General features: G+C 43.7%; 1 protein-coding gene across 10 annotated transcripts in view; it reads left to right on the top strand.

The window, feature by feature from the left end:
• Positions 1–21,440, top strand: part of prdm16 (PR domain containing 16) — a 354,719-nt gene extending 333,279 nt beyond the window's left edge. For 2 of the 10 annotated variants that reach the window (XM_079557974.1, XM_079557982.1), the window contains 12 exons: positions 4,279–4,471; positions 4,684–4,849; positions 6,018–6,171; positions 6,438–8,103; positions 9,314–9,401; positions 13,283–13,455; positions 13,746–13,823; positions 13,924–14,093; positions 15,456–15,627; positions 18,047–18,391; positions 19,472–19,649; positions 19,798–21,440. In XM_079557974.1, coding sequence (XP_079414100.1) covers positions 4,279–4,471; positions 4,684–4,849; positions 6,018–6,171; positions 6,438–8,103; positions 9,314–9,401; positions 13,283–13,455; positions 13,746–13,823; positions 13,924–14,093; positions 15,456–15,627; positions 18,047–18,391; positions 19,472–19,649; positions 19,798–19,932 — 3,518 coding nt within the window. In that variant the 3' untranslated portion in view covers positions 19,933–21,440. The remainder of the gene's footprint in view (positions 1–4,278; positions 4,472–4,683; positions 4,850–6,017; positions 6,172–6,437; positions 8,104–9,313; positions 9,402–13,282; positions 13,456–13,745; positions 13,824–13,923; positions 14,094–15,455; positions 15,628–18,046; positions 18,392–19,471; positions 19,650–19,797) is intronic. The other 8 variants (XM_079557979.1, XM_079557983.1, XM_079557980.1 and 5 more) reach the window with 6 other exon arrangements.

Raw genomic sequence — 21,440 nt, forward strand, 5'->3', positions numbered from 1 at the left:
ATGTTAGCTTCTTCTTCGTGATTACATTAGTGTGTATTGCTTTCTCCGCACCGGGGGCAGTCAAGTTGCAAACATGGTTTTCTGGCCAGAGACACCAGGGGGAGATGAAAGACCCTCCAATCATCCCATAAACACTTGTATTACCCCCACAGGGACTACGGAAAGGATTTATTAAGGTAAATAAGTTACTTAGTACTGCTTTAAGCTCAATGCAACATTCAGCCAGAATGTCAAGGCCCACACTTGTATCTCTGTCAAACATTGTTATACTGCCCTCTTTTGGCTATTGCTGTTACTTCCCCTCATGAAAGCAATCCAGGCTAATAACACGGCCTAAAAACTGATGTGCTTTGACTATGCATCCCTGATCTCTAAAGTCCTAGAAAAATAAAACCATAATGAAACCTCAAACTGAACTACAGTGTGTCTCTCTCACATTCCCTTCGGTACAAAAACTGGCAGGCCCAAAACGATTCCCCTTGGAGTACAGGTTACTCCGATGAATACAGAGGCTTATTTCAAGTGACAAAAATAGATCTTCCCAGACGAGCTGCAGCAAATATGCGCGTACGTACTCATGCGTGGGAAAGCGAAGGCGAGAGGTAGAGAAGGGGAAAAAAAAAAAAAAAGTGGCCGAGCGTCTGAGTGGTCTTGGCAGGGCTGCGTGTCCGTCTTATCGGGGGGGGGGAGGAATTTTGGAGTCTGAGGGGCTCGAGGACTCTCCCGAGACCTCACCCATGCTCCGGGATTAGCTGCTAAACTGCACATAATTGAGGCCCGCTTTGGTCTCCCAGTGAGGCATTGGTTCGCCGGGACCCCCCCCCCTTCGAAGTAGAAAGTCAAGCCCAGGAGAGGAGCGTTCAAGCAGTCCAGCCCGAAGCACCTCTACGTAGACGCACTTTGGGAGGATGTGTGTTTGGAACTCCTCCACTTCGACATCAACCTGTTCGAGAATTGTACAGGACGTCTCTTGTCCATTGTCAGGAACCAAAGTCAAAAGATGCCATTGGTGTTTGCTTCATTTACACATTTTTGAGCTGCCCTGTCCGTATAAGTTCTTCTTCTACTGCTGAAGGACTCCGAGATGATTTCCGTACAGTAACTGTGAAAGACCATGGTTCTCTGATTGTTCATCGCTTGCCTCAATCCTACAGCTCCCGATACAGGCTTTTATTCGTATAAAACCAGATAAATTACCAGACTTTCTCCCCCCACTTCCAAAAAGAACTTTGTTGGTGAATTTCCGTCACTTTGGCTTTGGCTGACCACTACCATATTTCCACAAACACTCTCCTTGGACAGTGTCAAAGTAGTTCAGCGTTTGCGCTACGGCCCATTGATCGGAAGGTCATTTGCGCCTCTCCCCCGAAGTCCCGCACGCCCCTTCTTTTTTTTTGTTTTTTTTTTAATAAAGTGCCCAAGAAGTTCCAGCTGGATAAACGGTCAAGCGCGTGGTGCCAAAAAGCAGTGCGCCGTGCACCGTAAGCCGTTTTGGATAAAGTCACTCAGCGGTGCCAGGAGTGATGGATGGGTGTACCTCTGTAACCCGGGCCTGGTGGGAGCAACAGCAGGCAGGAGGTGGGGGTAACATTAGGGGTTTTTTGGAAACACTCCGGACCTGCCTTCGAACCTGCTTACCTCTGCCTCTCGCAGCTTATTGCTTCTGGGAAATGGTCACATACAGTAGTCTAGACTTGGACCAAAACTAAGTATCAACGATGCCATAGATGTAAAGCACTTCCCAAGATCCCCCAAAGCATCATTCGATCACGATTGTAGCCGCAACTGCTATTCGATTACCTTCACCCAGCTTTCCCATTGCATCTGTGCTTTTTTTTATGAAAGAGTGCACATCTAATCCATGTACAGCAACCTATATGGACAGTGGTGTCTTGCCCAAAGGCACACTGGCAGTACGCATTAGTTGGAGCTGGAGTTTCCCCATGTCTGCGTAGGTCTTACTCCGGTTTCCCCTACATCTCCTCTACATAGGTTAAGCCTAACCTTTTAGAGTTGCAAAATAATGAGGGTATTGTGTGTCAGACAAAGGCCCCACCCACTCCTCCTTGGTCAGTGTCTATCAGGGTCTGAGTGTGATCAACCAAAAATCATGATATCAAACTTTGTCCCACCACTTATTAGAAAGAGTGGTAAGCAGAATTTTGCTTTTGGAAAGTTGAGGATTATGTTTTGTGCTGTTTGACTTGACAATATGGAGCCTCACACTTGGGTCTGGGGTCTCTAATGCATGTTTTATGGTTCAAAAACATACGGAATGGGTCACTTATAGTTCACTAATAGTTTATTGTACAAAAAAAATCTTGAAATATAATGTTATTTTAAGTTCTGACAGTTTTAAGGCGAGATATAGGGATTTTTTAAACATGAAGAAAAAATGTATGTCATTTTATGTGTTCATACAAAAATGAGGTGTTTTATGTCTAAAAATGCCCAAAGCGACGAAAACTGAATAATGGATTGACCCAGATTCAAATTTATGGTTTTATTTTGTTGATATATTAGTTACAAAGACTTTTTCAGAGGGGATTTGGGATATCTTTAACAGTTTTTTAGTGAAAAAATCTGCAAAAAAATGTTGACGTTCAAAACTCAATAAATCAGGCTAGCAATTGGATGTTAAAAAATCCCTCCGAAAAATTCTTCCAAATATTGTTGAAAATTTGAAGGAGCTACTGACGTCGAGATGTCGTTGCCCCAATGAGAGAAAAAAATGAGTTTTGCCTGCAGTGTCTCCCCTTATGAGTCATGACTTCCAAGATAATGTTCACATTGAAACTAATCAGAAATGTTTTACCGCTTTGCAACCTTAGCTGTATTACATTGTAATATTTTATTACTTATAGCCAGTTCCAACCATTATAGCTAGTCTACAGCCATGTCTGTGCTGCATGAACTGAAAACAGCTCATACAGCACCGAATCTACCTGGCGAGAATCCCCTTACCTCTGCTGCTCGCTGCTTCTTTTAGGTAGAAGAAAAAATGCCGTAAACAACCCCCCCTCCCTCCCTCCCTCCTGTTACACTTGGCGTCGCAGGCAGGAACCCTGGCCATTGAAAAGAAAAAAGAAAAAAAAGAAAAAGCTGGCAGGGGTTTTATGCGTTTGACCTTGCCGGCGCAAAGTATTTGTCGAGGTTATCAACATGGAAGGGGAAGGCCGGGGCTATTGTTTCCCCGGAGTGTGATCACACCCACGCGCCCGCTCTATCCACCCCCCACCCCCCTCCGAAACGCTTAGCTTAACAGGCAATTAACTACGCTAACGAAGGATAATTGATTTCCACTTTATGCGAAAGTCAATGGCAGGATCAGTAGAGTTAGTGATCGGACAAGACGCTTGCTGTAACTAACCCGGGCGCACTTAAGTACACGGTGATGGATTAGATTGGAAAGTGAGGATAGAGCCTGGATGCACAACAACAACAAAAATACAAAAATAAAACAATAAATAGATTTAAGGCGAGACACTGCAGGTGAATAGGGAAAAAATTTAAATTTACAGATATCAATTTGAAACTTTTGCTGTCGATCACTGGCATAAATGTGAGAAGAAAATACATTGCAAGTTTTCTGTCATTTTATCTTTTCATATAAGAACAAGGTGTTTTATGCCTAAAAATGCCCCAAATTTCCCATCTTTTCGGCGACGAAATCTGAATAATGGATAGAGCTACATTCAAATTCATTGTTTCATTTCATTGGTAAATGAGCTACCGAGATTTTTTCAGAGGGGATTTTGGATTTCTTGTTTAGTTTTAAAATAAGCTGTTTTTTAGTGGAAAAAATTGTTAAAATGTCATTTTCGCCTCATTTTTTGACATTCAAAACTCAATAAATGGGGCTAGGGATTAGATAATAAAAAATCCCTCTGAAAAAATCTTCCAAATATTGTTCAGTCCAAGGCTGGAAAATGTGAAGTCTTTAGGTCCGACTGACGTGAACATAGCGTCGCCACAATGACAGAAAAATGTGTTTTGAGAAAAAGGCCCTTGAAATTGCATTCTCCCATATAAGTCTATGGGGGAACATTGAATCAGTGCAATATTTGAACATGTTATTGTGAAGATTAGGCATATTTTCTGTTTCCGGGTGAAAGCTTGTATGTTCAGAGACCAATTTGGCCCAAAACTGAAAAAAATTAGTTTTGCCTGTAGTGTCTCCCCTTAAAGTTGTAGTTCAAAGTAGATAATCAGAAACCGGTAGAAAACAAACCTAAATAAAAGTATTGTTTTGTTCTTTTTTTACTTTTGTTTGGACAGACGAGCAGATGTACCGCTGCGAGGAGTGCGACGAGCTCTTCTCCTCCACGCTGGAGCTGAGGAGGCACCAGAAGTACTCGTGCTCGGGCTCCTTCGGATCGCTGCAGGACGAGTTCAAGCAGGAGCGCGAGGACAGCGACGAGCCCATCCACGAGTGCAAGGACTGTGAGAAGATCTTCCCAAACGAATACAGGTAAACGAGTCGGTGGGATAGACTGGGCTAGGCTATACGCGGGGTCCCCGATGACCGTGAAGAAACGAGCAGATCGGGTGGCAAAAGCAAACATGGCGGCTTACCTGAGAAGAAAAATGAAAAAGGGCGAATACATGATGATGACACGTGATGGTTAAGAAACTTGGTGGAGCTGATTTGACAGGAGAATAACAAAACCTCCATTTTTGCAGTTTGGGGCAGCACATGATCGTCCACACCGAGGAGAGAGAGTACAAGTGTGACCAGTGTCCCAAGGCCTTCAACTGGAAGTCCAACCTCATTCGCCACCAGATGTCACACGATAGTGGCAAACGCTTCGAGTGTGAAAACTGTGATAAGGTACAGCATTCCCAGCACGTAAGTTGTGCGCACAGGAAACACCGGCTTTTCCAACTCAAAAATACTCAATCCGCTTGACGCTTATTTTAAAGGCCCTGTCGCTAACTTTGTAGCAAACTCATTGTTTCTCCCATACATTTTCACTTCTGCATGATTTCGTATAAACTAGTGATGTATAACAACAAAAAGCAAGCTCATTTAAATTTCTATTGTTGAGGAGAGTCGTCAAGTTCTTTTGTGTTGTACCGATGACGACTTGAACAACCCTTAACTCTGGTACGACAAAGTCAACACGCCTGCTGTTGTGTCACAAAGCTCTTAACTTAGACGATCTAAGTATAGCGTCTCCTTAAGGTCCTCAATTGTGCTTTATTTAAGCTTTGAGAACTAAGAGCCTTGTTTTTTTTTTAAATTCTACTAAAAAAAATAATCCATGGAAAATAACCATAGGTTTGATGATATTATAAGAAGAAATCAGTTATGCAGAATTCGACAAGTGGGCACAGCTCCTTCTTTTGTACACCATAGGCCAAAACAGCAGTGCAAAAACAAAACAGTCGCAGGTGTGTTTTCGATGAGGGCATTATTTTGCAACATCAAGCTTAAAAGTTTTGATTTTAGGTCTCTATTATTATTCTGAACTGACTTTTTGGAAATTTTGTTCATGTTACCAAATTTTACTAGTCTCTACATACAGCGTTTAAATGTTGAAGCAACAATCGCTAATAACTGGACTGGTTTTGGAATTGGTTGCCCATTTTTAAAATACACAGTCTCAGCAGCATTGAAGACTTTTTTTTTTGCACCACTGGATAATCTCACCTGCTTTGTAAATGTTGTGTCACACAATGAACGTTTATCTGTGCTACAACTTACCCATTCAAAATGTATAGCCTTTGTTTGTTGCCTGTTCCAGATTGTTTCCCTTCTTTCTAATGCTTGGATCTGTCGCTTTGTACTGCTGTATTTAAAAAAAAAAGTGTATTTCTATACTCAGGCAATGTTCTGAATTAGTACTATAGGAAATACCAAAGCTAAGCTGTCCAAAGTAGTTTAAAAATGCAGAGTATAGTACAGGACTTTCAGATAATTTCTGGTAATGTATTAAGTGTTTGTTTTCTCACTTGTCACAAAAAAGTCAATTCCTTCAGGTGATTCAATAGTACTTTGTCCTCCGTTCTTGCAGGTGTTCACAGACCCCAGCAACCTCCAGCGCCACATCCGCTCTCAGCACGTGGGGGCCCGTGCCCACACCTGCCCTGAGTGCGGCAAGACTTTTGCCACCTCATCGGGGCTCAAGCAACACAAGCACATCCATAGCAGCGTCAAGCCCTTCATCTGTAAGTCCCGTCTACGTTCACATTGACAGACTTACATACATTCATTCATTCATTACTTTTTGATGCAGTAACTAACTACAGTATAATACATTTAGTTAACCCAACAGTGTGACAAATGTATATTACTGTCATTTGTGCATTTCTCAGAGGTTCTCGGTGCCATCCAGGGACATTTTAGCTGTTTATTTCTTTATTCCAAGTGTCATTGTATGTCTTTGTTGATTTGTATTTTCGAGTTAGTGACAGTGTTAAATGGGTTTAACCAGGCCCTGATGGGCTGTGTCTCTTCCCTTCTGCAGGCGAGGTGTGCCATAAGTCCTATACCCAGTTCTCAAACCTCTGCCGCCACAAACGAATGCACGCCGACTGCCGCACTCAGATCAAGTGCAAGGACTGCGGGCAGTTGTTCAGCACTACCTCTTCCCTCAACAAGCACCGGCGCTTCTGTGAGGGCAAAAACCATTATGGCTCACCGGGGGGAATGTTCAACCCTGGTATTCCCATGAGCTCCAGCCCCATCATGGCCAAGGCGAAATCCCACCACCCCCACCTTGCAGGGCTCAACCAGTCCAATCTAGGCTTCACTGACTACTTTCCCTCCAGACCTCATCCGCACGCTGGGCTACCTTTTGCTACGGGACCACACGGCTTCCCCTCGCTCCCTCATGGATTCCCCGGAATCTTCCCCCCATCCCTCTACCCTCGCCCAACTCTAATGCCCACTAGTCCCTTGCTTAAAAGTCCCTTAGGTGGCAACGGTCAAGAGGTCAAACTACCTCGCAGCCCCCTTGACGGCCCCCCTCTGTCCTTGGTCACATCCACAAACAGCAACGCAGGCAACGGGTTCAGCCAAGCAGACGACAAAGACAAAGACCACAAGCTTGATTTGTCCTCCAGCATGGACGGTAAGCACAAATCCAAGATGGCTGACATGTCTGACTGCAGCGACCTGGAGGATGTCAACACCACCAGTGGCACGGACTTGGACACCACCACAGGCACTGCATCAGGGGAGGGCTCCGACTTGGAAAGTGAAGGTGAAAGTGAACGGGAACGCAGCAAGAGGAGAAAGCCATCAGGGGCAGCGCTGAGCCAGGAGGGCAGTCAGCTGGACGACACGAACAGTAGGTTAGCCTCTGCCGTGTCCAGTTCCGGAAATGTGTCCAGCGAGCGTCCATTTCTGTCCTCAGCATCCTGCCAACCGTCCTTTTTCCCCCCACCCGACGAACAAGCCCTCCCACCCACGTCCGCAAATGCCAACACTGCTGCGACGGACTCGATCAAAGCCATCGCGTCCATCGCTGAGAAATACTTCGGCCCAGGTTTGATCGGTTTGCATCAGGAAAAGAAGATGGGACCCTTACCGTACCATTCGATGTTCCCTTTCCAATTCTTACCCAACTTTCATAACTCGCTGTACCCATTCGCCCCGGAACGAGGTGGCCTCAATCCTAGCATGTTCTTCAAGTCCGAGCCTAAATCACCGCGGGAGCACTTACACAAAGTTGCTGGACCTCTTGCTCCTTTGACAGAATCCCCATTTGACCTCACAACAAAACCGAAGGAGCATAAGCCACCCCCTCCCACGCCAACAAACCCACCCCACACTAACAGTAGCACCGGCAGCAGTAGCGGACGTCTAGCGGCATCCACAGGAGACGAACAGCCATTGGATCTTAGCATTGGTAGCCGTAATCGGAGCAGGCATAACGGGGTAGCAGCAGAGCTAACAAATCGCAAAAATCACATTTATGGAGTTGGGAAAAGTTTATCGCTGAAAGAGGACAGCCTTGCCGGGTTCCCCCACCCACATGCCCAGTCGCTGCACCAGTCCCCCATCCGCCACCACCAGCAGCCGCCCTCACAGGCCCCCCAGCCGCCGCCCCTGCACTACGCAAAGCCCTCTGCGTTCTTCATGGACCCCATATACAGGTATTTCAGCCCGATCAGACCAGATTAGCCTTTACATACACACCTATACACCATGTCATTACATGCTTAGGAACACCATCTCAAGGCATTTAGTAAAGTTATTAATAAATGCCTTTAATAAATGACCTGTCAGATTCACCTCCTTTTATCTTGAGGTGAATCTGACAGGTAGAACATAAATCATTCCTTAACGCTAGGCTGAGCATAGTAGCTCAGTGGTTCAAGGTGCTGCACATATGCAGGGCAATTCGCATGGCAAGTATTTGTAACAGTGCAGTCCAGGGTTCTCCAAACTTATACATAAACAGCAGATAGCTACATTTTCTTCTATAGCACTGGTTTAAACTTTTTAGTATCCCAGATAGCAGAAAATGACTTGAGTTCCCTCTTTCTAACACTTCATACGCTTTTTACCCAAATGTTTTCTTATTGCCTTCAACGTGTTCAGGATAAATGAAAATGCTTCTGAAATATGGCCCATTAAGTGTATGGAGAGAAGTTGAAAACCTTTTAGGGGAGCTAGATTTGACAGGACGGTGGACTGGGATGTGGTAAGATCTTACAACTGTTAGAGCTAGATGTTAGTTTTGAATTAGGGTCAGGACTTTTTTATTTATTAATGAATTATATAAGTTTTAAAGCAATTAAAAATATGAATCGAAAATACAAAGAAGCATGGAAAATATACCTCTGAAAAGAAATAAAACCCCTAAATAAATGATGCTTAAAGCCACACCGCGTATCATTTTACCCAATGAATAAAATTGAAATACAAGCATTTATTTCATGGCAGATATTTTCATCTTTGAAAGTTGCCTAAAAAATGTACAAACAAACATGAGCCTTTGCTGTGAGCGGCTCAAGTCACCTAAAGACATGACTGTACGTTTACCGGGAGTGGGTACCTCTCCAGCTCGTCGCCATGGAGATGTTGACCAAAGGCAGCAGAATTTGAGATTTAAACCAGTTAGGTTCTCATCCAAATCCAAATGCACTCATCCATGTTTTGTGTCGAGCTGGCCAATGGGAGCATGTTTTGTGTTGGCAACAGTATAGTCCAAAATGTTACGCAGCGTACCTTTAAATGCGATCAATCAATTACAAAGGCCATAATTAACTCGAGTCCCACCACTTATTTTAATATACAGTGTTTTTAAAGGAAAAGCCAAATGGGCCTGGTACGTAACCCTCTCCCTTGCCATTTGTCCAGCAGGGTGGAGAAGAGGAAGCTGCTGGACCCAGTGGGAGCTCTCAAGGAGAAGTTCCTGCGACCCTCACCTCCACTGTTCCATACACAGGTAAAAAACAGTCGTTAATCATTGAGTAAAAAAAATAAATAAAACTGTTAACAAATTTCCTGTTCATTTCGGTCATACAAGGGTGTTTACGAGCATTGTTTCAAAGTTGTGAAATAAGTTGTTCCTTTCTTGTCCACCTTTTTGATGGCAGTGACATTTACAGCAGCATTGTGTCCAACCCCCGTTTTGCTTCTTGTTTGTCGCTATTTAAAGGCAACTCATTATTACACGTACGGGGGGCTGATTACTCCATATTCTTTGGACTATTATTTCCAAACCCTGTATTATGTGAAAGTACCTGGCTCGAGCCTCCCACGCTGTGTCCTTTTTTTGTGTAGTCACTGGAGACATTGCCACTGCTTTGATAATCAGTCACATTGTTGCACTGTCCCCAGGCCCTGTTCTCCTTGATTCCTGTAAATATAATATTATACAATGTTTCTCAATCATGTTACAGGAGAAAAAATGGCATATTTTCACATTTCTAAGTCATTTGTAACCAATAGGGTACACTCGGTATACTTTAAAGGCATGTTTAATTGATCTTACTTTGATGGATGGTTTAGCATATAGTACATTCTGAACATAGATAGTGTCTAAATAAATAGTATAAGCGAGATCATTGCCCAGTTAAAAAGTGATGATGGGAAACCCAGTAGAAAGAAGGAAAACAACAGCAGTTGAAATTGGCAACCTTAGCTACGACTTTGTTTCTTGTACTTGCACAGCAGCCCACGGGTTCATAAATCTCCCAAGTATGTGTGTTTTTACTGTGTAGTGGCGTAGCTCGCTGGCTGGCTGGATAATAGCAGCGTGTCTATCAAGGACATCCTGTTTTTGTGCGCCGGAGAATGGGGGGCTCTATGAGGGAAACTATTTAATCTGACCTGTGGATCTATGTCTTCCATCAACCGTGACTCGGCAACAGATACACATTTACGAAACTGGTTAATGAATTGCCATGTGAGAGCTTACAATATGCAAAATTTTGTTGTAGGGAGAGTTATATAGTGGTCACAACTTCGGACAGAAGCATGCACAGGAAAGCTATAGCCCACATTGCCGGATCTAATTGTGGTAACAGTTGTCATTAGCATATTTCAGACTGTTTATTTTAGACATTTCAGATTGAGCTCAAATAAACTTATTTTTATCTTGTAAAATAAAACATACAGCACCTATTTCTTATAGTTGCTACAACTACTGTTACTAATACTACTACTGCTGCTGCCTCTAATTTTGCTACTATCACTACAACTACAAAAACAATTATTTTTGTAGTTTCTAAAGGTGCTCCCTCAACTATACCAACTGCCACTTCTACTATGATCCACGACTTCTACTGTTACTACAAGTGCAGCTACAGTGATGACAACTACTTTAAGGAACTACTACTCCATACCACCTTCTTTTCAATGGCTAACTTTATTGGATTTTTTCCCCCTTTTTTTAGTATCCCAGTGACAAAAATGCTATGCCTCGTGGGTGACTATACCATTCTGTTGTAGGCCAGGGAACCTCACCATCCCTGTGTTAAAACACACAAACAAGAGCTTCTAGACCCGATTGTGACTGGGCACAGCCGGACTTTGTCTAAAAGATCCTAAAGTGACCGCACCTGCTCAAACAAAGTCACTGGGGCTCTTTGGAATGGGCAGAGGGATATGCCTGCAGAGGGCAACCAAGCATTAGTCAACCCCAGGGCAGGTCACCATGTAGACATTTACAGGCTGGTGTACTGCAGAAGTCCCCAGCTCCTACAGCCAGAACCCTGTTAGTCACCATCATGCAAAGTTACACCTGACATGGGCCAAGGGAATGGGTCCATAGTGCGCCACATGGAGGTGGGGGGTGGTTTCTGCACTACACTATTAGTGCGTGCTACTGCTACCACAACCACTGTTACTACAAAAACTTTTACTAATACTTGTACCGTCACTTTTAGTAGAACTACCATAACAGTGACGACAACTACTACCATGGCTTCTTTTATTGTCTGTAGTACTATTGCTCCAACGGTGACAACTACTACGTTTGCAACAACTACTATAGCTACTTTTATTGCTATTGCTACTACTACCACTACTACTACTACTACTACTACTACTACTACTACTACTACTATTATCATCGCCACTTCTTTTACTGTTTCTCCTAAGTTTACTACAACAATGACTCCAACTACTACTGCATAGTTAGATACTTTTATTGCTGCAGCCACGACTACTATGGCCTCTACTACAACTAACACCACAAATCAATCAATCAATCAATCAATCAAATTGTATCTGTATAGCGCCCAACAACAACCAGAAGGTGCCCAGAGAGCTTTCCAGGATAAAAACAAGAATCAAAGTATGTTGTAAAAACACAATCAGATGTAAACGATATCGACCGTAGACGCACACAATGATACATATATAGTTGTGTCCAGGACAAAGTGATAAAAGCATTCCCAGGCCTCCTGCTGTGATTCTCCTGGCCACCCAAACAATGCCAGCGCTAATTCAGTAATATGACGACAACCCCCCCCCCTACACCCACCCACCTCTGTCCCCCCCGTCCCATACTCTCCATAAAGGAAGGATATGGGCTGTTTTTGACAAATAAACTCCGTATCTGCCCCCGCTTTGTTCCCAGGCTCCTCGAGTCGGGACGCGCCAGTCAGTCTGACACTCTCATTGTCCAGTCGTAGGGCTCTAATTGTGCTCAGGTTTGGCGCTCGGTGCGGGATTAAGCAGGTTAACAACAATGCTATCTCTGAACTGGCGGCGCAGAGACTTGTAAGAAGCGCAGGGAGAAGTTTGATTTCCGGATGGCGTTGGCCTTCTGTGTGGAGTTTGGGTCGTGACTGGGTTGATTTCCTCTGGATGCTCTGGTTTCGCTTATCAACTTTTATCTGATTTTTTTAACCCCTTAACTCCCACCTGAACCGAGCACATTTTCTCCAGTTTGGCTTTACCCCAGGCCAAAAGCTTCTGGAAAAAATCTGTAAAAATAGCAACAAAACTAATGATGGAAATGTGACAAAAAAGTGAGAAAACATTGACAAAAAAATGACGAAAAATGGATGAAAAAGTGGCAAAAATGTCACACAAAAATGACACAAAAATGATAAAAAGAATTGATGAAAAAATGACAAAAATATGACAAAAAATGACAAAAACAATTTGACAAAATTTGACATAAAAATGACAAAAAATTGACTTTTTTTTTTTTTAAATGACAAAAAAAAAGACAAAAAATGTGACAAAAATGTGATAAAAATGGACGAAGAAATGACAAAAATGTGACAAAAATGGACAAAAAAGTTACAAAAATGAGTTGAATACCCAACAAAAAAATGCTGGGAAAAAAATCTGATGACGTGAGGAAAAAGATCCTCTCGGTTCAGGCGGGAGTTAAGAGGTTAATTGTGTTTTTTTACTAGTAGTAAAATCAAATGTGTTTTGTCTTCATTCAGTGTATTGAAAATGTTGTGGTTTGTGGAAAAGAGACCATGCAAATCTAGAACATTTTAATCAATTAGCTTACATGCTACTTTTTGCCAGCATTACTGCTACATTGACCCTGAAGGTGGTGAAACGTGCTTATAAACTCATCCCTGTGAGAAATTGGGATGCTAGAAATGCGTTAGGAATGCTCGTAATGAGTTTGGACGCAGCTAACCATCAAAACACCTAGCAACATAATTCACCTATTGTACATGTTTTGGATTGTTGGGGGAGACCGGCGCGTCTCTCAGTAACTCACCCAGACACTCCACACAAAAATGCCCTCAAAATCAAATGAGTTATTATGAAGATTTTTTTTTAATGAGCTTTTGCTAATACATAACTAACTTTTGCTTTTACATAACTATCAAAACCTCGTGTGCTCAGATGTCTGCCAGGGAGAACATGACAGAGAAGCTGGAGAGTTTTGGGGCCCTCAAGTTGGACGGTCCTCCCAGCTCACTGCAGCACTCATCCCATCCGCTGTTCAACTTCCGCTCCCCGCCTCCCTCGCTGTCCGACGCCATCCTCCGCAAAGGCAAAGAACGTTACGCCTGCAGGTGAGATTACATCAACTATCACTGTCACAATTACTGTCACTGTCACTACTTGTACTCAGAGGTGGCCAGTAACAACTTGAGTAGCATTTTTGTATTACTTTTACTCCACTGGATTTGCAAGAAATATATGTACAATCTACTCAACTGCACAGTAAAAAGCAACACCTTATATAATACACTCCAGAGCATTAGGTGGCGCTGTGCAGATATGGGGTCAATGCCAGCGACACCAACCGTCATGTTGGTGTTGAAGTTCTATATTGATTCCCGTCTTATCTTTGTGATTCAAGGTACTGTGGGAAAATCTTTCCTCGATCGGCTAACCTCACCCGACATTTACGGACGCACACAGGCGAACAACCTTACAGGTACAGTAGTTTCACCCAAAAGTGGTCCACTTAAGCATGTGGTATGATCTCTTCTTTTGATTTGGAGCAGCGTTTAACAATGGGATCCTCTCATTCTCAGGTGTAAGTACTGTGACCGCTCGTTCAGCATCTCGTCCAACCTCCAGCGGCACGTGCGGAACATCCACAACAAGGAGAAGCCCTTCAAGTGTCACCTCTGCAACCGCTGCTTCGGCCAGCAGACCAACCTGGACCGCCACCTCAAGAAGCACGAGCACGAGAACATTCCTGGTACAGTACCGCGTCCTCACTTCTCCAGGCGCATGTTACAGTTTCATTTAGCTGCACCGTTAACATTTCAAATACACTTTATACACAAGATCTTTAATGAAACTCTAGATCGGACATGGCTGTAGTAATACACTTGGAATGAATGGCAATTCTGGTGGCCCTTCTAACCCAGTGTAATGTAATCAATTGGGAATGACACTTTGATAATTGTGACCTTATGCCATATCTGACGATTTTTCAAATGTTATTTCAGTTTTATAGGATGTATAGGCTAGCAACATTTTCCTCTTTCAAACACTTTAAATCATTCACTCCTATTTATATCAGACATAACATTTGTTTCCTACTTTAAAACAGCATTTCTGTCCTTTTTAAAAGACGTGATCAATATTTATTGAACAGGGGACAGTGATACAATGAACCGCTGGAATGCTAGCCATGAACCCTGGGAATGAATGGAGAAAACAATGCTTATACGGCTAGACAAGGGAAACCTAGACTTAGAAGTAACAAACCAATCACAAACAATGAGTGTATCTCACATCCAGCCATTGAATCATTGAAAATGTAGCTCCTGGTTTTGCATTGGTTGCTCTTGGGGTTAGCCTCGTCGGCCAGTCACAAGATGGCCGCCACGTTTGCCATGTCAACCAGCTTCATGTCCAATCTAGAGTGCTATAAAATAAACTTATAAACTATCCAACTGTGCAGTCAGTACTGTAGGTAGAAACAATTGGAAAAAATGATCAAACTGATGAAAATATGTAAATATATGTTTTGAATATCTCATAAAGTATGTAAATATATTGTTATATATAATTACAAAATAATAGCATTTATAATGTAAAAGCGATTTGTGGATTTGCAACAACACAGGCCAAACCAGTACACCTTGTCATAAGCAAACCTATTTTCGTCTCTCAATCACATGACTTGTTCCTGTTATGGACACCTTTTTGTGGACTTCTGACCATGCAAAAGAGACCGTTTGTTTTGGCTAATCACTTGCTTTAGAGTGGTACCCATATAGCCATTTGAAACCAGTAGAGGGAGCTATTGTTCAATAAATGACTGCTTTGCAGCTGAGGAGAACATGACTCAACTCTTTCCCCATATATGGCAGCCATTATTCTAACTGAACGTCTGCAATTTTGTTTGAGCAGGCAAATGAAAGCTCGTGAAATGAAAATGTACAAATGTCCTTTCCGTGCCCACGAAATGTGCATGACAATTCAGACAAAAAAAGAAACTACAGGGAAGTGTTTGACCGAGTGGACGAGACACGCAAATGCACAGAATGCTTGCTGTATGAAAACTGTCCTTCCCTTGCACCTTAGACGTGTACTTTATTTCCCCGCACAGTGAGCCAGCAGTCCGGGATGCTCTCCAACTTAGGCACCACCATCTCGTCGCCCAACTCGGAGCCAGACAATCACGCACTTTTAGACGAGAAGGAGGACTCGTACTTCTCCGAGATACGCAACTTCATCTCCAACAGCGAGGTCAACCAGGCCTCCAGCTCCACGGACAAGAGGTAGGTTTTTCTTGTTCAAATATTGAGTGATTGGTGGCGGTGGCTGACATCAACAAACCTCAGAATGAATGAACGTCGGCTGGTCTTGCCCTTACAGTAAGAAGGTCCGGGTTCGAAAACCAGTACAGGACAGTGCTCAGTTCGTTTTCCCCTATCAAACCCAGAACATAGTTGAGGTTCAATCATTTGAGACTGCTGGACTTTTTTTTAGACACAGACAGTTGACACTCCACAAATAACAAAACATTTAACTAAAATAAACACTATTAAACCAGATTTGAAACCATTTGAGCTGTGAAAAATGAGTATGAGCAAAAGGGCATTGCGCGAACATGGATGAAGAGACTTGGTTTGACGTGATGCATGATGGAGAAGTTGACTTAGGTTTTACGATTGGAAAGTATGGTTATTATTATCTTTTATTATTTCTATTTTAAAAGAAATGGGGTGGGAAGTAAGTTTGGATATTTGTACGGACATGATGGTGGAATTATGTTAGTCGCAGTGTCTTGTCCAAAAACATAAATAGCTCAAGATTGCATGACAGGCAGTGAGAGTCGATCTATTTTATGTTGTTTCTTCTGTTGTTTTAATTCATCCAGGTTTTGTACAGCACTTTAGAAATGCTTCAGAAATAAACTTTACTGACTTCCTTACTGGTAGACAGCCACTAAACAGCGCGTCAGGAGCAAAGACTTCATTTGGAGTTAACTCCCTGCTCATCGCGGTCGGTGTTTTTATTTTGAAGCTAACGGCTAACATGAAATAAAAATGGCGTCTCCCATGTTGTTTAATGTGTTCCCAGCAGATGGCACTAGATCCTGAACTTCTGAGACAGTGATTGTATGTTGTCCAGGGAACACAGAAGAAGAACAGACTGTTACTCAAATAATAATATTGTTTTATTAAAGCCCTAAGCTAACTTGTTCACTGCAAGACTTCGCTAACCCTTAATGGGAAAATAGCGATAGAGGGAGGACCGTCACCTCCAGAGAGCGTACTCGGAAGTTATAGAGCCTACTGACTGACAAAAACAATAAGAAGAGAAAGGGAAAATAAGTGAGCACAGCCATTGATACATTGCACCATAGTAGGCAGGGGCTGGTCCGTATCTGGGCTGGCACTTGGGGGGTCACTTAGTTTGAGGAACATTTGTCTACCGAGATCACCCGCTACCCTGTCCCCGCTTACACAAACACCCGGCTGACATGTTTAGACTTCGTGACACTCGCCAGGTCCCCCTCTCCGCGAGCCCCCGTCACCGCCATCACGGCAATTTGATTACAGCGATATTTAATACAGACCGAAAGAGGGGGGCTTTTCCAGCCAAGAGTCTCCCCATTCATTCACCACCACCTCCCTGGAGGAGAGCCTGTCCCCTTTGATGAATGTCCAGTCTGGGCCAAAAAAAAAAAAAAAAAAAAAAACGTGGAAGGAAGGGGTACATGTGGGGGGGTCCCATAGGAGGTGAGGTCATGTGGTTTGGAGCAGAGCAGAGTGGGAGGGTTTTGGGCTGCAGATTGGGAGGTTTGTTCAGTCTCTGTCTGCAGTACAGCTGACCTCTTCTGGATGTACTGCATACTACAAGCTCCAAACATGCCAATTTAAAGTTTTTTGCTGTAGATTTTTGCTGTGACATAACTGTGAGGAAAAATGTGCGGCATGCTTTTTCATTCAATGACTGGAGGCGACCTGGGAGATAGAGAAATGTTGCAAACTCTTAGTGATGTTACGGCAAAATTTGTTGAGACACAGCATAAGTTCAAAATTGTTGAGTCTTAAAAATAAAATCTCATAACTTTCCATAATTTCTCTAAAACGACTTTAACAAATGCTGAATTATAAATATAGTTTTCTACCCAATAAAGAAAGAAAGACATGGACATGATGCTTCATGTTAGCATCATACTACATGCTAACGCTAGCTTCGACTGCAGTTTATTTGATTTAATCTGCTGTGGAAAAACATCCATATGGGCCTGATTTAGACTTGACTTTATTTATGGGTGATAAATAAGTTTATATTACACATGAAAACCAGTAAAGAGTTTCCCAAAACATACTTCCTTTCCCCTCGGCGAGGCCACGCACCCTTGTATGCCGTCTGTATCTATAAGAGCGAATGCTAGCCATAATGCTAATGTCAGATTCATGCTAATGCTGTTAGCTTAATGTGTGCGTGTGTGTTTTTTTTACTTCTAGTGCACAATCTGCTGTGAAAATAACATTCATCATGATTCTACTTTGGATATGCTTATAGTCTGTCAGAAAACATCTACAAAGAGTGAAAATACTCCCCTCCCCTTGCTAGGCCACGCCCCCTCGTATAATGCATTGCCGTCTGCATCTACACAAACAATTGCTTGTTTCATGGTCACAAACTCAGCACTCTCAAAATGTCCATCCCCGGTTTCTCCAGATCGGACCAGGCCGATGACGAGCGCCCGCCCGGCCACGGCGTGAGCACCTCGAAGCTGGGGGGCCTGCGGGGAATGGAGGAGGACGAGGAAGAGGAGGTGGAGGGGGATGACGAGGAAGAGGAGGAGGGCAGCCTGACGGAGCGCTCCCACGACGAGGCTCCCGAGTCCCCCTGCGCCCTCGCCTCCTCTGGGGCGCCCGGGTCCCCCTGCGCCCTCAGAGCCGAGGCCCCCGACTCACCCTGCGCCCTCACTGCCGGGGCCTCTCCGCTCACCTCAGGGGCCTACGAGGAGGACGAGGAAGAGGACGCAGCTCCGCTAACCATGAGCTACGAACACACGCGCAGGTCAGTCATGGTGATTACATGAACGAGGGGAGAGTCTGACTGGGTTCCAATCAGCGACCTGCCTGGGCCGATTGTAGTCAGATTAGAGCAGCAGGTAACAACGTTTTTGCGCATGCTCTCCGGAAAAAAAATGTCTGGCTGCTGAAAACAACATCATTTTAGCTACTTGGGAGATGCCATTTAACGTTCAGCAAAGCCGCGCACTACAAGCCCAACGAGGGTGACGGGGAGCTAACTTTAAGCCTAGACCATGGGTGCATTCGTTGATGTTATGGTCTCGACTATGGGCTGAGAAGGCTACTGTAAAAAGAGTAAAAGCTGAATCTACCCATGACAATCAAGTTAAGAATTTCCTTTCTTCACAAAAATGGCCTCTTCCACACCACTTTCAAACCATCTCCTCTCCTTGGCGAATATTTAGACCTCACGGTCTTGCTGAGGTTGGTGGCGTGAAGATGGAGATGTGCCGCTGAGTGTGTGCCACAGGCGGTTTCTCTGTGATGCTGGTACGTTCTCCTGTGCAGTGGCTGCTTTTTTGTGGAACCTCTTTACAATAGAGGCTATTGAACAAGTCGAGCAAGTTTTAGTAAGCTTCTCAGTCATCCAGGAATTGTTCATAGGTAGTATATTGTAGTCGATAGTATATAGTAGTAGATTTTCAAATAGTGTTGACTGGACTAGGGTTGATTGAGTTCAGAGTATTTCACTTCTATTATCAAAAGCTTCTCACTCATATGGTCCAATCTAGTGACATTAAAACTGTCATATTTCTCAAACTTGTCTTGGAGGCCAGAGAATATATAGTGCCGAATTGAGGGCCTGATGTTGCCAGCTCCTTCTGTAGATATTTGTCTGATCTACCAAAAAATTAATTTCTCAATATCCTTTTCCCGTCTTTTCTTTAACTATACTTCAACCTACCTCTTTAAATAGATGATATACTAATCTTTGCCTGTCTAATCACTTGTTTCTATCTCTCTTCCTGCTTTTTCTTCCCATTTCATTGCTTTGTAACCAACCATATTATCACCCCTCCACCTTCACCCCCCGACCGTGTTGCGCCCGCTCATTGCTGTGCAGGTGTTTAGAGGAAGGGGCTCTCCTGGACTTGGAGGGGCTGCCCAGCTTTCCCAAGGGTCTGGATGGGCTGAGGAAGCCGCCCGGTGACGAGCAGCCGTTCGATGTGAAAGACATATTTAACACTTCTATAGAGTCAGAGGCGTTGAAAGAGACATTGTACAGACAGGCTAAAACACAGGTAAGGATTAGGCCCAAGGAAAAGACAATGGCCAATGGTTAGGGCATTTTCTGCAGCTTGAGATGTTTATTGTGTTAGTTTGCTGTATTTGTTCCATTTGATCAAAGTGAGAATGCCGTAGTTACCTTGATCTTTTTTTGTCTTGCAGGCTTATGCAATGATGCTGTCACTCTCGGAGAACAACCCTCTGCACGCGCCCTCCCAGAGCTCCCTGGACGCCTGGCTGAGTATGAGCGGAGGACCGTCCGACACCAGCAGCTTTCACCCACTCAACCACATCTAGGGCAGGGGCAGGGGGCAGAGAGGATGGAGTCTGAGCACACACAGGTGGTGGACAACTCAGTGAAGAGACATGGGGTCTGACACAGACTCAGAGTCTCAGAGACAGCATGTCTCAGACCCCCGTCCCATGAAGGACATGAGATGAACATGAGAAAGGCATGTGAAGGACATGAGATGCTCTGGCGCCCCCCGCGCTCCATCACCCGCACTGTCCCACCTACAGACTCTCTGAAGACACTCTGAAGACTGTACAGCCTCCACAAGCACTGCATTATAATGCATGTCCACCAGGTGGCACTGCTTCACTGGAGCCAGCCTGGAGGATAGCATTGGACTGTTTCCCACTGGTCACTGACTTCTCACTGATGTTCTTTATGTTGCAACTGCAGAATCGATAGCACCAAACTATTATGACATTTTTGTGATTTTAATCTTAGCAGCGATGAAACTGAAACTGACAAAAGTGATTTTATTGATTTCCCATGTGAACACAATTGAATTGAATCAAGTCTCATTTTGCTTGTTTGTGTTAGACACCACAGTATTGTCAAAGCACGTTTGTGCTTAATGTTAATATATTATTTCAGAGAAGGACCAAACTGTGTGATTTTGTCATATGATGTAAAATAGTGGTAGCTGATCATGTGCCAAATAACCCATAGAAACCTTTGGTTCTCGGACAATCATTTGTTTTCAGAGGGGCTGGTAGTTTCACTTCAGACCGAAGCCTTGATTTTGTGAGTGTGTATTTATTAATTTGTAGATCTGTATTTGAAGTAATGACTTTTATCCCTATGTTGTAGAAGTGATTTGTATCCAAACACAGGAGGTTCTGAATCTCCGTGTGCCAAATTGGAAAATACTTTTTTGAGTTACTGCTCTTATTTATATTCATTGTTAACTGTAGTTAGCTTTAGTCAAACCCATCTGGCCTCACCATGTTTTTATTTGACCCAATATGCAAATCGTTTCATATAGCTGAAGTGTTACCGCTTAACCTACCAAGGATATGGCTCATTGATTTGTACCACAGCCACTCGTTTTCATCAGCACTCGTCCATTCCCAACATTCACACATAAACACAAGATGTCCGACAAAGCTAACTTTATCCCTCCTAAACTCCGAAATCTCATACAGTTGGAAGTCACTTGTGCGGTGGGTGACTGACTGTAGATATGTGTAGATAGGCCGTTTGAGGCGAGCACTGCGGAACATTGTCTTTCTGTCTGCGAAGTGGGAGGGGGGGGAGGGACTTTTCTGAACCAGTCCTAATGCTGTATCTTCACAAACTAGCACTTATAAACCACACGGGACCAAGCCGTGCGACGATGGTCAGGCGCGGTCTCCTGGACATATCCAAGTACACAGCAAATAGAAGCACTGTATTTTTGTTCCGTTTGACAGCAGGCGGCAGGGTTTGTTGCATCAGCAGTTTGTACGCATCTGATAAAGGAGGTCAGACACACTAAATGGACAGGGGTTCAGGCACAGAAGCTTAGAAAATAAGT

The sequence above is a fragment of the Gobius niger genome (genome assembly GCF_951799975.1).
Source record: "Gobius niger genome assembly, chromosome: 6".
NCBI classification, from domain to species: Eukaryota; Metazoa; Chordata; class Actinopteri; order Gobiiformes; family Gobiidae; genus Gobius; species Gobius niger.